Genomic DNA, 15,105 nt, shown 5'->3' with positions numbered 1-15,105 from the left:
GCTGGGCGCCGCCATGTCGCCCTACCGTTAGGAGGAGGGACTTAACGCTGGGAGCCGCCCGCCCGTTTGGGAGCCGCCATCTTGCCGTACGGCAGCGCCGCGCGGGGGCTGCCATCTTGTGGCGGGCGGTGAGGGAGCGGCGCCATGGCCGCCCCCGCCCGCTGCCAGCCGAGGGGCTGCGGCTCCAGCCGCACGGGGCCCTTCAGCGCCGTGGCCGAGCTGCTCGGTAAGCACCGGGAGAGGAGCCCGGTGCCTGCCAGCCGTGACTTTTGGGCTCGTTTTGTGTCGCCCACCCCCTGTATCCCTGCGGTGGGGGTACATCTGTTGGAGCCCAGCCGCCCGCAGGTGTCGCAGTGTCCCCCCTGTGCTCCTGCCCTGTGGCTCTGGAGCTGCTCGGTCTCAGGGCTGGAGGAGATGTCCCCTGGCAGCAGCAGGGCGAGCTGCTGTGCTGCCCCGTGGCCCTGGTGTTTGGGGGAGATGGGGTCAGAAACTGACTCGATGGAATTGACCGGAGGCAGGCAGGGTTGGGGAGGGAGGAAGGGCAACGAACCCGCTGCTTCCAGCCTGCTGCCCGTGGTTCTTCCTTCCCCAGACAGCGCCTCAGAGCCCGGTGGGACAGCTAAGCTCCTCTGCATTGATGTTGTGAAGCTCAAGGGTCACCTTTGTTTAACTTTCACGGATAACGGGGCAGGAATGACTCCTCACAAGCTCCGCCACATGCTCAGGTAACGAGCTACAAGTCCTCCTCACACCCAGTATAATGTGCACAAGCAGAGAGGACATGAGGTGCTACTTGGGGTGAGAAAAAACTGACAGAATGAGTGTTCTGAAGTCAGCCACAGGACAGCAGAAACCTGTTTTTTCCCGTAACTGCCTCTTTCATGTTTTTAAGAGGCTGCTGTGTTGCTGGCAGGTGCCCAGCCTGCACCTGAGGTCTCCTTTCTTGCTCTTCTGTCAGCCCCGCTTCCCTGTTCCAGGTGTCATCTGCATCTGCAGCATCTCCTTCCTCTCCTGTGCTTGTCAGATGTGCCCGTGTGGACAGGGCTGTGTCCTGATGGGGGGTGATCCTCACACCAACCATGGTTGTCTCCTGTCCCAGAATTGCTGCTGCTACAAAATGGCCTGGCTTTGATTTTCCTTCACGAGTTGCTCCTTTCCTAGCTTGCTCGTAAAGCACGGTCATTTCAGGGCTGGAAGCGTAGGGGTTAGGACCTGGTTCTTTTTTTCTCCGACAACTTGATTTAATATAAACAAAACGTGAGGGAGCAAAGCAGAGAAACTAACGGTTCTTGAAATGCAGCACACGCAAAGTCCACAGCTCTTCAGAAAAGCAAATGGGTTTCAGGAAATAAAAACAAACAAAAAAATAAGGCCATGTCCCCTTCCCGCCCTGTATTGTGTGGGAAGGAGGAAAGAAATGCCCTGGGCTTGGTAATTTTTTCTGTACTTGCCTGTGAATCGAGGTGGGGGAGGGTGACAGAAAGCTTCAGGAAACCTGAATGAGATACAGCAATAGCAGATGGAAGCTCCTTGCAAAATCTTTCGTCTGTGGTAAGAGAGCAGAAAGCTGGTGATAGTAAGAAGGCGGGGGGAGGAAGCAAAGCTTTAAAAGCTGCTCTGGGGCAAACGTAGTGGTCTAGGTTGAGATGTGGCAGATCCACACAATAACAGTCCGCTCCTTCCTATGCTTTCAGCTTCGGTTTCACGGAGAAGACTGAGAAGAGAGATGTCCCAACCTGTGGATCGAATGGCAATGGCTTCCAGTCTGGCTCCATGCGGCTGGGGAAGGATGCCATTGTGTTCACCAAGAACGGAGGGGCCCTCAGCGTGGGGCTCTTTTCCCAGACCTACCTGGAAGGTGTACAGGCTGAGGAAGTCATCGTCCCGCTGGTGCCATTCAGCCAACAGAACAGTATCCTTCCTCCCAGTGGCTGAGCTGCTACTATCATCCAAAGGGGCACGGGGTAGCTGATTTTTTATTTTATTTTTTGTCCCCCTGGGGCAAAAGGGAGATAAGTGGAGCGGGCAGCTCTGTTCTCCTTGACCGTGTGGCTTCTAGAGAAAATAATTGTTACTGAAGACTCTGTGCTCAGCCTGAAGGCCATCCTGGAGCATACCCTGTTCAACACTCAGGAGGAGCTGCTGGCACAGTTCGATGACATCCCAGGCAAAAAGGGCACCCGTGTCCTCATCTGGAACATCCACAGGTACGGGGCCGGGGTGCCCAGGGAGGCAGCAGTGCCCCCAAGCATGGGAAGGAACTGATAGCAGAGGCAGCTTCTGGACAGTTCTTGGCCTGGGTGGTCTCGGGCTGCTTTTATCCAGTCTGGGTGCTGGAGGAACAGCTGCAGGGGTTTCCCCCTCCTCCGTTGGGATGACTGAGTGCTTGGGATGCCCTGCTGTGAGTTAGAGATGGGTCTAGTTGTCTGTCACGCCTGTGCAATGGAAAACCTTCATTATCTGTGTACCGAGACTGTTCCGAAGTGTTCTGCTGCTTTGGTGTTCTGTGCTGAAACGTCTAATTAAACAATTGACTAATGAGATCCGTGGGGCGTGTGAGATAGGCTGGTTTATCAGCTCCTCAGGAGATTCCCTCGGGACCCTGATGCGGAAGAGCAGACTGGGGAGCTGATGACTGGAGGAGATTGTCCTTATTTTTGCGTCTGGTGTTTTTCAGAAATAAAGATGGGAAGCCAGAGCTGGATTTTGATACAGATAAGCACGATATTCGGTTAGCTGACTTCCTTGCACAGATTCCAAGGAGAACAGGGCTGCGCTGTCGGGAGAAGGTTCAAGAGTGTGCTGCCCCGGAGATGGAGTACTCGCTACGGGTAAGTTGATGAGGGCTGGAAGGGAGCAGAGTGGCCTTTCCCTGAGCCTGCCATGCACGTGAATTGCAAAAAACACGAAATCCAAACTAGATTTTGGGTTCATCTGGAAAAGATTACACGAGACTAGACCTCTGCTTCCTGTCCCGTTGTGCCGTCCCTTCTCCTAGGCGTACTGCAGTGTCTTGTACCTGAAGCCTTGTGTGCAGATCGTCCTGCGACAGAAGAAGGTGAACACTCAGCTGATCACCAAAAGCTTGGCGAACACCGAACACGATTTATACAAGCCGAGATTCTCTGTATCCTTCCTGACACCTTTTGGCATGGCTCAGGCCTTGTCTAGTGCAGAGAGGAACTCAAGAGTTAAATGAATAGGGAGGCTGAATTATTTTCTTCTTCCCATCTCCTGGTCACCTTTGAGAAGCCAAGTCCTGATGTGAAGCTTAGAAGGAAGCTTTCAAAGCTGCTTCCACTGGAGCAGTGGCTAACAGGGCTGAGGGGTCAGGCTGCATGTCAGCCAGTTCCTGCCATACCCCAAAGGTAACGTCCTGTGGTAGGGCAGGATGACACGGGGAAGGGCTTGAGGCTTTTCCTGCCTGGTCAGTTTTGCTTTGAAAATACCTTCTAAAAGGTTGATGTGCTTTTGGAGAACAGAGCCCACAGAGCACAGACTATTTGTTATCCCCAAGTCAAAGCCAAGTGCAGAGAAAAATTTTCCCTTCAAATCTCTCCCAGAAAGAACTTTGCATATATTTTTTTTCTTTTCACTTTGTTTTGAATTACGTCTGAGCATCTTTTACCCCCCTTCCTCCCATGTGCTTAACTGGTGGTTTGGGGTCCTGAATTTCTGTGCTTACATTAATACAAAAATATTGATCAAATATGAAGAATTTATTTGCAAGTACTTAGATACTTGCTTCAAAGGTGCTGTGTCCTTGCATAACCAATGTGCATGAAATAACAGCTCCTTACGATTTGGAGTTTAAGGTCTGCTGTGCACATATGAAGTGGCATTGTATTGAGAAGCACAGGATGACTATGAACATTGCAAAGGCATGAACTCCGACTTTAAGAAATAAGCAAATTAGAATGTATTTAGACAAAAAAAAAATAATAAAATAGCTAAATATTTTAATCCTAATACCACAGTTCCCTATCTGAGAGCAGTCTGTCTGGAACAGAGTTCATGTAACTGTAGTCTGCTGAAGGTGAGCTCTTCCTCCTTTGATGGACTTTAGTGTCATTATTAGTTGTTAAGATTTCTGCAGCCCTGACTGAATGGGCTTGTTTCGCTTTGTAAACACTGCTGCCTTATCTTTTAATCACAATTAAAATTACTAGTCATTAGTTATCGTGTTTGTGATATACTCGGAGGCAGCTTCCTTGCACAGATCTGCCTCTTCTATTATCAGGGCGATGTGAATGACTATCAGAGGTTTTATTAAAGCTATAACCGAAGCACATTTTGACTTGGCAGGAGCAAAGTGACTCCACTCAGTACTGCTGGATCCAGCTCACCTTCAGTCAGTTATGTGTTCTTATCTGATTGCTGGCTGCGTGCACGAGGTGGTTGTTAGTAGGCCGAGTGCTGTTTTCTTCTCAAGGAAAGGAGGTGGCGTGCTGAGGAATGCAGCGTGGGCTGCTCCATCCTGCAGCCTCTCTGGTGTGCTTCGCTTCTTCCTGTGGAACTCATGTGCATCTCCCCTACTCCTCCTCTAGGGCTTGTTGTTTCTTTCTTCCTTAACGTGTTTTCCCTCAGAGCGAAAGGGTGAAGATCACCTTTGGATTCAACTGCAAGAACAAACACCACTATGGGATCATGATGTACCACAAGAACCGGCTCATCAGACCTTACGAGAAGGTGGGCTGCCAAAAGAAGGTGAGTGGCTGGGCTTGTCTTTTAACCCTTTTTATATGGGAGAGGGGAGGACGGGGCTTTGCAGAAAGCAGCCTTGTCTCTACATTGCACAGTGTTCAGGGGTGAACTGAGGGACCTGATGTCAGAGGCCATGTCCCTAGGATCAGATCAGTGTGTGTGTGTGTCTGGACAGGGCGGTTGTCCAGCTTTTAGTCAGCTAGGAACATCCAGCTGCTCTTTAGTATTGCTGTGGCAATAGCAATAGTTCCAGCTGTGGCCTTGCAGCAGTAGCTCAGAGCTATGGCACACCTTGGAGATGGCCATCTTAGCCGTGAAGGTTCTGGTCTGTCAGTTTAGCCAGCATGTGCTTTGCTTTCTGGAACAAAAAGCTTCAGTATGTGCTCAAAATACCCTTATGGCATGGGGTTTGTACCTTATACATGCTGCTGGCCTGCAAGACGCAGGCCCTGGTGTTGCCGTCAACCTTTGTATCACAGGATTTGGGGCATCTGCACTCCTCAAAGGGCTGCTTTCTTTTTTGTTGTGAGCAGAACTGGCTAAAGCAGCTCTTCCCCTTGGTTTCTGACCCCCCAACGCAGGGAGAAGGCGTGGGTGTGATTGGGGTAATTGAATGCAACTTCTTGAAACCAGCGCACAACAAACAGGACTTTGAAGAGAGCAAGGAGTACCGGTAAGACAGACCTTTGCCCCGGGGATGCTGCTTGGAGAGGGCTCTTCTGAGGGCTTTTCAGACCTTTGTTCTGAGCACTGCACATATTCTCAGGTCTGTTTATTCTGAAGTAGCTCCAAATTAGACCATTTTTACTTTCTCTGTTATGCCTAGAGATCATGGAGAATTTTGCCATGGATGCCTGGTGCAAACATAGAGCCCTGGGTTGAGGAAAGGACACAGTGTCTGTGTTCCCTCAGGCCTGGCATCCATGCTTGTTCCCCCACAAGAGTCCAGCCTTGCAGTTGGACTCTATTAGGAACAAAATAGAGTTGAGTGGAGCCTGTGATCATGTGCACTTTAGCAGAGCTGCCCAATCTGGGAACAGACCTCTAAAGCCAAAAAAAAAAAAAGTTGGATGCTTTCAGGGAGCCTCCAATAAAGGGGTGCAACAGAAGGAGGTGACATCCTCCCTCTGGGCACCAGCCCCTGCTCTCCTGGGGTTGCAGCACTTCGGGAAATGCTGCGCCTGGGGAAGGAGACTTGTGACAACTTTAAACTTGTGACAACTTTAAACTTCTGACAACTTTAAGCGAGACAGGGGCAGAACAGGCCAAAGCAGGTTTGTGCAGAACTAAGCGGGGTGGGTCCATTTTTGGCAAGTGTGGGGTGGGTGACAAAGTAGGGTCAACCTAAAACATGGAATTGCAAGTCTGAATCAAGATCTTGGGGAAGGGGGTTGTGTTTGCCCTGGCTGTTCGTTGTTCTGCCCATTGTGTCAGTGGGATTTGTCCGACTTCTTATGGAGTTCTTCCTTTCAGACGGATGATCTCTGTGCTGGGACAGAAACTCAACAACTACTGGAAAGCAAAGATGCAACAGATAAACTTGGGAAGCACGGATGCAGCTCGCGTAATAGCGTAAGGACCAGCTTGCCACTGCTCTGATCCTGTCCAGCATTAAAAGTGCCGCGTTTTCCTCAGGCAGCATGGGATGGGGATGTGCCACCGGGAGGGACAGAGGCTGTGAGGGGGTGACTGGACCCCTCCTTCCTATAGGGAACTGAAATGTGAGCCTGGGGAGTTAGGCCCTGTGGTTGCTGGGGGGATACCACGCCACGGGCAGGGTGTTCATGGGAGAGCAGAGGCGTGCTGGCTGCCCCAGACCATTCCATGGGCGTGCTAGGATTGCCTTGGGATCAGGTAAATGCTCGTTCGGAGCAGCCTTTCCCAGTGTTCTTTCTGCACTTGAGATACTCAGGCTGAGTGCTGGTTCTTGCAGAGACAGACCAGACCAGATATGGGTACAATGTGAGGAGTGTCTGAAGTGGAGGAGGCTCCCTGACAGAACTGACCTTACATCATTTCCAGAGCAGTGGTTTTGTCATCTCCATCCCCTCCACAAATACAGGTAAGGGACTGGCAGGTTGAATCCCGAGTAACTTTTCTCCATGCCGTCACACATCTTTGAAATACAAATGTTTTTTGCCAAATGCATGAGTTCCTGCTTTCCCTCCACATACCTGTGAATATATTTCTTAAAACAGTGTTAAAATAGGAACCTGTTTCAGTACATGCTTGCTGCGGTCACTATCTGATCTCTTTTTCCTGATGCATTTAACATGAGACTGAGCAGCGGAAGCTGGGCCATTTAAATTAAAAGCACTTCTGTAGGAGTGGGTGGGTTTTAGTTAAATGTACTGATTGAATTACAGCCAAATGTTAACCCCGCTAATAACAAAATATGGTTTCTCGTTGAGATCTGCTGACCTATTGGAAGATAAAAAAAAAGCTTCGCCTCCTTGCTAAGGGTATCAGCTAAAGTGCTAAGCAGAAAGAACTGATAGACTGAGGACTGAGAGCAACTGTCTAGATTTTACTGAAGGAAAATCCTTTCCTCTGATGAGCAAATTCCGGAGTGCAGCCAGTTTAAATGGCTGGACTGCCTTTATCCATTGAAATTTGGCATTCCACAAAGATAAATAAGATAGCCTTCGTAATACTGTTATGGAAATCATCTGGCTTTGGAGGGAGAGGGTAAGTATTTATGGCATAGAAAGTAGATGATAAAGCCACTTTTCAACAGAGAAAGCTAATAAAGGAGTGGCTCCATTTAAAGCTGCTTGATACGTTAAAAGTCTGTGATCTGGGAGAGGAAGCAGCATAGATTACAGATGGCAGACAGCTCTTTGTCAAGCCACACAAATGGACTGTGGGATTTGTGAGTACCTTCAGAACAACCTGGTTCAAGCGAGCAATCACACAGCAAGGTAGTGGCAGAGCAGAGCAGGCAGCTAAGTTACCGTGGAAGGAGTAATTAGGATGGCCTAGGTGTACAGATCATTTCTAAATTAGGGTTACTGTCTGAGGAGGGAGACCTAAGGATGTGTTTAACAGTTCAGTGAAAGCATCTGTGCACTGCTTGTGACTGTCAGAAAAGTGCTGCTTCCATTTATTTTTACTGGTTTTGAAGATCCGTGTATGCAGAATTTGTGCCTTGTGCTTCAGGACATCCCCGCGAGTGTACAGTGGGGCACAGGGGGAGCTTTCCTGCAGACTGCTGTCACGTGGCTCGTGACTGTGACAGTTTCTCTCCTTTGAAGCAGCTGCTATTAGTGGTCTACGCTGCCCACACTGGCTATGATGCATTCCTCTGTCAGCTCAAAACAAGCAGAACTGGCTGGCATACTGTATAGTGGGCTGAGCTCCATCTCGTAGTCTGCACTTTATTGCTCTTCATCTATGTTATTTTGTGATTCAAGAGGCTCTTTTCCATTTAGTGCTTCAGCACAGAAGCATTTAACTTCTTCAGTTATTCTCTCGATCCTCTTTTATCTGAAATCCTAAAGGATCAGCGATGTTGCTTCGCTGTCCAAACAGTGGAGATTTTTGGTGGGTGAGGGGAGTCAACCCCTTCTTTCACACACTCAGTATGGTTGGCTGGTTGACTGCTCTTGTTGTAGAAGCTGTTTGGTGCCCGAGGAACTGGAACACAGTGATGAGAACAGCCCCAGATACAGACTGAAATGCATGAAGCAGTGAGTATATCCAGTTCTACTTTGCAGCTCAGCTACCTGGAGCAAGAAGTGGGGAAAGGGAGGCATTGGGTGTCCCTGATGCAGCAGTGGCACATGGTTCTAATGCAGGAGATGTCTGCTGCGTTCCTCCTTTATCCCATTCTTCTCCTGGCAAAAGAACATTTTACTCCTCAGTATGACAGCAAGAAGAAACTTGCTTTTTTCCCTTCTGTGTTCTAGGGAGCAGAGTGGAGGGAAGAAGAGGAGAAGTTCATCCTTGTCTGAGGAGAGTGTGGAACAGCAGGTGAGGCAGGTGGGAGAAGGCTGCAGGAAGCAGCACAGGGAAAGCCTTTGTGTTTGATGCTCTAGAGCTTGGCAGGTTCTTACCCCTGCCTCGCTGTTGTTCTCATTCCCCCAACAGGAGAGACACCAACACGTGATGTTGGAGCATCGTATAAAACGAGACCTTAATTTTTATCTGCCTACAGCTCAGAAGTGCTTCAGACTCTTAACAGGAACAGGGACCGAGGCAGTTCCTGACCCTGTCCTGTCACTCCTGCCTAGAAGAGGAGAAAGAAAGCAGAAAGCTTCCTGCTGATTTTTCTGGGGTTGCAGGACAGGTTCTGTGTGGCCGCCTCTCCTGTTTTCAGGTTAACTGGTTACATAAAGACTCTGATGTTTTGAATTCTCAGGAGAACTGTCTTTCGGACACGGCTGCCCAGAATGGGTTCTCCGGGCAGCTCTGGACACTGCAGCATGCCATCAGGTTGGCCATCCTGTAGGGACAGCTCCCCCCCAGCACTCACTGTAGCGTTCAGATGTCTTCCTGTAGCTCTGCAGCTCCAGCCTAGTCCCTCTGTGTGCCTTCCTCCCAAAGATACCTTCATGTCGCATGCCATCATGTCTTTTTCTCAGTTCATTGGAAGGGACAAACCTGGTAAGGACAGGGGATTTCTCACCCTCCTTCCCACAAACCGTTTTTCTGCTGTGTCCCATCTCTAATAAACTTGCATAGTGCAGACCATGTAGGCAAATGAGAGTCACTGTCAGAGTCTGCCCCAATTTGAGCCTTGGAGGGTTTCAGGGAGTACCTCTGTGCTCACTCAGGTTTGTCATCTCTTCCGTCTTGCAGCATCACGTTCTTCTTTCTCTGCTTTGCTCACATTTCCTCCACGACACGGTCATTTCATGTTACTCCAGGCGCATGGATGTAGAGGCAGCGTGTCTGCTGCATGTTTGTCTGTAAGAAGCATGAAGGCTCTCACTGCACAGCAGCAGGCGCTTTGTCAAAGCACAGAGGAGCTGACACGCTGTTCCCAAATCAAGGAGAAGCACTTCTGCAGCCTGAAACACCGCCTGTGCTTCCGTGGTACAGGGTGGTGGGGTGGCAAGGGAGCATTTTACTTTGTGGACAGTGACTGCACAGATTTGTCATGAGTCAGATAACTGCAAGGAGGCCGGGTCGCAGCTGGCAGCTCCTTGGAGTGGTGTCTGTTGGGAACGAGACCGGCCCCTCGTTGCCAAATGGATATTAGAGGGACTGGAAACTGAGCCTTCCTGGTTGAGCCCCAAGGATCACTGTTGCTGGGGTGTGCTGATTCTAGTGCCTGTCTGGTGGAACCTGCTCAGAAGGGGCTTGGTTGTCGTGCTGCGCGTCTTTCCTCTTGGCTAAGCTTTGGTTTCCCCCAGCGCAGCTGATGTACTGAGGGCTGTTGGTTTACACTTCTCAAAGTTCATTTCTTCCCCAGGTGTCACCCCCTGCGTCCGTGTCATTGCCTGCTAAAACCAGCAGTTACACCTGCCCTGGGAAGCTGGAGCCTGAGGAAAAGTACGCTCCTGGGACTGGTGCCTTTTCCCTTCCTCTCAAAAAGATGACTGCAGTCCAGGGAGGAGATGGACCTCAGGAGCAAGACAGCTGCTTAACAGCAGGGTAAGTGGTCATAGGGTGCATGCTTCTGCCCCACCCGCGTTCTTTCTTCTGCCCATGTGTTGGGATCCATTCTGAGGTCAGCGTGGAAGCTCTCGGTGAGGTGCAGTTTGTTGGAAGTCGTGTGCTGGTCAGAGCCAGTGGATCTGTCTCCCTGACTGGGAGAGTGGCTTGCAGGGCTCAAACTCTAATTCATGCTCCTGTGTCCTGACGGAGAAGGTGAGCAGGGAGGAACTGAGGGAGGATCAAATTAATGGTTTTAAATCCTCCAAGTTTCAGCTCAGCCAACGGCCTGTCCTTGTCGGTGTTAACACCTTCACACCCCTTGGACTTAAATGAATTTCCGTGTTGACAGTTCTCCAGCGCCATGGTCAGTCTGAATGGCAGCTGATGTGGCTGCCTTTCCACTGCCAGAGCTGGAGAATTCAGCTCTAGGAGTTGCTCTGTACAGAGGGCATTCCATCCAAGGGAAGCTGAAGACCACGTGGCTTCCAGTACGAATGCAGGTTTCTGGGGAGAATAATTTTTCTAAGTCTCACATTGTCTTAAAGTCTTTTTTTGAGATATAATGTATTTATTTGTATATTTTCGAATTATCTTCCTTACCCCCTCCTCTGCTGTTTGTAATTCTGCCTGCAAGTGCTGAAACTGTGCATTTCAGGAGGGAGCAATGTGGGCTTTCTCCCACACGGTGGCACTGCCAGCCTGTCTCTGCCCCAGGTGGCAGCCTGGCCGAGGGGCAGCCCTTCCACGTCTCCCCTGTACGGCCTCTGGGCTGCATCAGGGCAGGGCCTTTCCCTTCCTCAGTTTGGTTGTTACAAACAGGTCAGGCATCCGGGGCTCCGACAGGTGCAAGATCTGGTTGGGTTTGTGACCAGACATGCTCCAAATGATTTTTTAGCTGAAGAAACTTAGAGTGGCAGCCCGCTGGGAACAGACCTGCCTGGCGTGTGAAATGAAATGCATTTGGCAAACTTAATTTCAGATGGGACATTTAGCACATTTCTGAGTTGTTTTTTCCAGGGACCACAGTTCAGCCCCACTGCTGTCTCAGACGGGGGACAGGCAGTGGGGTTGGGTAGAAGGGAGCCAGAATCTTTCATCTTTTCAGCTCTGTAGGCCCGATGTGTCCCCTGCATGAAATGGGCATGGTAGCTACTAGTTGTAAGGGAGAGAGGGAGTGTGAGGAGCAGAGTGGTGTGAAAGACAGCACGAGTTGTCCTGAGCAGCGATGCCTCGTACTGGGCAGCAAACACCTGGCCAGGAGGAGGATTGATCCCCACAGTCAGAGCTTGCTCATTTGCTACAGGTGCAGCAGCTACTGAGGTCAGCTGTGCTACGAATGGGAGAGGCTCCTGCCTGCTCTCACCCCCATTTTTTGTTTTCCAGCAAGCCCAAGTTGACCAAAAAAGAAGAAATACCGGAGAAGGCTGAGAACATAGTGGTGGTTTCACCCCCAGTCCTGGAATCTCCTAGCCCCTGCTATTTCTCTCTTCCAAAGAGCTTTGTGTTACCTTACCAAGACGGGGAAAACTTTTTGTGTAGAAAACAGGAGGATCTGAATGTAGGTGGCAGCTCGCACACTCGTGTGCTTGAAGAGCAGCCGGGCACCAGCCTTGCTGACAGTGTGCCACGCTGGGAGCGATGCTGCCTTGAGGCATTGCCCAGTGGCTCAGAAGAAGATCAGAAGACTGGTGTGATCCAAGGCGGGCAGAAAGAGCAAATGCCAAAATTGAAACCAAAAAGATGGTCTGCAGACGTGAGTGTTTGTGTAAATGCGTGCAGGAGCTCAAAGGACATGGAAAATAAACCTTTTTTGCCAGTTGTCAGTGTTTTGAAGGCTGCTACAGGTGGTGAAGCTCCCATTCAGCTCTGCCCCTTTGGATGGCAGCAGAGACTTCACAAATTAAAGGTGGAGAAAGCCCCAGACCTCGGTGATGGAGACAGAGGAGGAAAAGAACTGCAGGTCCTCAACAAACAGGAGCAGGAGGGCATGACAGAGCAGGAGGATGTGAGAAGAGAAGCAGAGAACATCTCTGTGGAACTGAAGAACATTTCTGTAGAGAGGGATTTGCTTCGGTGCAAGGTAGCGAATATGCAGCTGTGTATCCCTGCTGGCTGGGAGGGTGTCAGAGAAGGTGGGTCAGGGAGGAATAAGGAGACAGGACGGCTGCAAAAAGAATGCACTGGGCTTTTTCCTTGGTCTGCTGACTCTTAACTCTTCCTTCAGGCCTGGCAAAACTCATTTTATCTTGCTGGTTGATACCATTCCTGTGCATTTCACATTTCAGGTGGAGGAAATTGAGCGTGAGAAGTGTTGCCTGAAAACAGAATTATTGGAAAGCCAACAGGAACTGGCGACGCTCAGACCTCAGAAGGTGGAAGGCTTGTACTGGAGTGAAAAACACACGGGTTACTGCCAAGCTGAGCTGCAGGAGCTGAAAGCAAAGCTGGCGAGGTCCACAGAGGAGAAGGCAGAACTGATGGAGAGACTCAAGGATACAAAGACGCAGTTAGAGGCGCTCAGGGAGGCACAGGTTTCCTGCAGGGGCCCAGAAGAAGACGACGTGAAGAGGTGAGAACAGCGGGCTGGCCGTTTGGCAGTCCCCATCATCCCTAACGTGGGGGGACAGGGCAGGAGTAACCGTGGGCTGCCATTTCCATGGGACACTGCTGCCCTGCTACCTGTCAGGCTGTGCAGGTAACGGGGTCAGAGCTGAGGATCCTGCTGGCGTGAGGGGGTGGAATCAGCAGGTGAATCCAGATCATTTGATGAGGCTTCAAAGATGCCTTACAGAAGAGTGCTTTGTCCGTGCAGTGTCAGTGCTGCACTGTGGCACATTGTTGCTGGATCCCTCGCACACTGTTGGGTCTGTAATGGAGATCATTATGGGATGGAGCTGGAAACCCCAGTGCACGTGGTACTCCTAGCAGGGGAGGCGGCAGCTGTGCCTGATGGGAGGTGTCTGACTTCTCTCTTGGCTTTTCTTTTGCCCGCAGCCTCATGGAGAAACTGAAGAAGCTGCGTGTGAACGTCAGCTGGCTTCTCTCGCTCATCGTTCCCCTCGTGGAGCTTCAGGATATTGACTTTGAGTCCGATCAGGTGGATGAGATCCTGCAGAACGTACTGGAGGCAAACCGCACGCAGCAGTAGTCATCTCCGCTGCCGCTGGGCCTTCTGTACATCAATAAACCCCTGGGTTCTTCACTCCTGCTCTCGGTGGTCATTCTGTGGGGCAGGAGGCTCTCTTCCGTGCCCTCCCCTGCTCTGACAGGCCCTGCTTTCTGCTCCCTGTTGCTGGAGGCTGGGTTTCCCTGGGGGCTGGGAGCCTGGAGGTGGTGTGAGCCCTGGGGATGGCACAGGCACGGCTCGGACACGGCCGGGGGCAGTGTGACGGCGAGGATCTGAGCCCTTGCACTCGGCCTTGAGTCCGTGGTCTTGATCGGCCCACGCAGCAGCTAAACTGGGTCCCTGCCTGCCTTTTTCCTCCGGAGTGCATCTGTTTGTTTGTTAAATAATGTAGCAACACAAGGTTCCTTGAGCTAAATTTATCTCTGCGTGTAGCTATGGGAACAGTTGGTGGCATGGTGACGCTGGGGCGTGCAGTCAGAGCTGCGAGGCTCCGGGCTAGCGTGGCTGAGGCAGCTTCTTTCAGCAGTAGCTGTCCTGTGGGGGAGCTTCTCCTTTAAACTTCCTTTTCAGGCCTGCTTGGCTCTTTTTTAGCCAGCAGCACGACCACCCTTTTGGCTCAGGGAACTCAGAGAACATGGGGCAGACGTCGGTTTTGGGAGCAGCCAGGTATGATGCAGGAGAAGGGCCACACGGACCAAAGGATGCTGTAGCTGCCCGTCCTGCCTCCAGCAGGCTTCAGAGGCAGCAAATAAGGGCAAGGGCAAGTGGTAGTCTGTCAATATTGCTTAAACCTGTATTTATCTCCAGCTCACAAGCTTCCCAAATCCAATGTGGTTTCCTGCAGGTACAAAATGCCTGGCTTAAAGGAGCTGAGGAGAACCCCTCTCAAATTCCCGCAGTCAGTTCTTGCTGAAGGGACACATCCTTCTCGGGCACATTCTCCTGGTGGGCCTGGAGGGCAGGGCATGTGTGTGTGTGGCCAGCACACTGTGGCTCTTCTGACACGACTTAAGCACTTCATTTGTCCTGCGAAGGCGTGAGGCCACATGACAGAAACTGCTCAGGTGGTGTCACCAGTCAGGTGTTTGTGTTGCCTGAGAGTCGGGAGTTGAGCAACCCGGCTGTGTGCACACAGCGTGCCTCATCCTGCGTGCTGAGGACTTTGCAGCCTCCTTTTCCCCTGTGGCTGGGCTTGCATGCAGCACTGCACAACTTTCACTGTTGCTGGTGCAGGCAGGCAGGATGTTATCAACACAAATGCTTTTTTTCCCCTACAGTCTGTAGGTATTGTGCCGCTGTCTACAATTTTTGATCTCCCGTCCTTCTGTTTGAGTCCTGCTCTGTGTCTAGCTCATGTTTCCAGATCTCAGATCTGTGTCTATGAGCTCTCTTGACATTTTCAGATTGAGCTGTCTGCTGGGTTTTCAGGTCAGTACTGCAGGTGGTAACACTTGAGTTTGAAGGTAGCTCCCTTATCTCCCTCCATTCATGGTTTGAAGGCAGCGTTTCTTATCTCCATTTATGTTTGCTTTTTTTTCTTTTTTGTTTTGACATCTTGCCAGCTGGTCCTCAAACCACAGGATAACACCCCCGTGGCATTTCATTTTCAATAGAGCTGTTGAGGAGATCAAATCTCCACTGGGATATCACAGTGAATTGAAGGTTCCTTTCAC

At 50.8% G+C, this 15,105-nt stretch overlaps 1 protein-coding gene across 1 annotated transcript; it reads left to right on the top strand.

Annotated features, from left to right (window-relative positions):
* Window positions 1–144: 144 nt before the first annotated feature.
* MORC4 (MORC family CW-type zinc finger 4) lies at window positions 145–13,453 on the top strand. Its single transcript, XM_032196422.1, has 16 exons — window positions 145–226; window positions 593–725; window positions 1,695–1,912; window positions 2,060–2,207; window positions 2,678–2,831; window positions 2,999–3,127; window positions 4,588–4,707; window positions 5,253–5,377; window positions 6,178–6,276; window positions 6,638–6,766; window positions 8,319–8,393; window positions 8,613–8,676; window positions 10,121–10,302; window positions 11,689–12,385; window positions 12,591–12,874; window positions 13,300–13,453. Exons 1-16 carry the CDS (start codon window positions 145–147, stop codon window positions 13,451–13,453), a joined length of 2,793 nt encoding a protein of 930 aa, XP_032052313.1.
* Window positions 13,454–15,105: the final 1,652 nt, after the last annotated feature.

This window comes from Aythya fuligula, chromosome 13 (assembly GCF_009819795.1).
Source record: "Aythya fuligula isolate bAytFul2 chromosome 13, bAytFul2.pri, whole genome shotgun sequence".
NCBI lineage: Eukaryota > Metazoa > Chordata > Aves > Anseriformes > Anatidae > Aythya > Aythya fuligula.
The sequence above is the reverse complement of the archived record's forward strand: the minus strand, read 5'-3'. Positions and strand labels throughout refer to the sequence as shown.

What these genes read in the sequence shown, in the direction of transcription:
- MORC4 (XM_032196422.1), top strand. Translation starts at nt 145, where the DNA reads ATGGCCGCCCCCGCCCGCTGCCAGCCGAGGGGCTGCGGCTCCAGCCGC. An exon ending in AGATGGAGTACTCGCTACGG is followed by an intron (nt 2,832 to 2,998) that starts GTAAGTTGATGA and finishes CCCTTCTCCTAG; the next exon opens with GCGTACTGCAGTGTCTTGTA. An exon ending in GATGCAGCTCGCGTAATAGC is followed by an intron (nt 6,277 to 6,637) that starts GTAAGGACCAGC and finishes TGGTTCTTGCAG; the next exon opens with AGACAGACCAGACCAGATAT.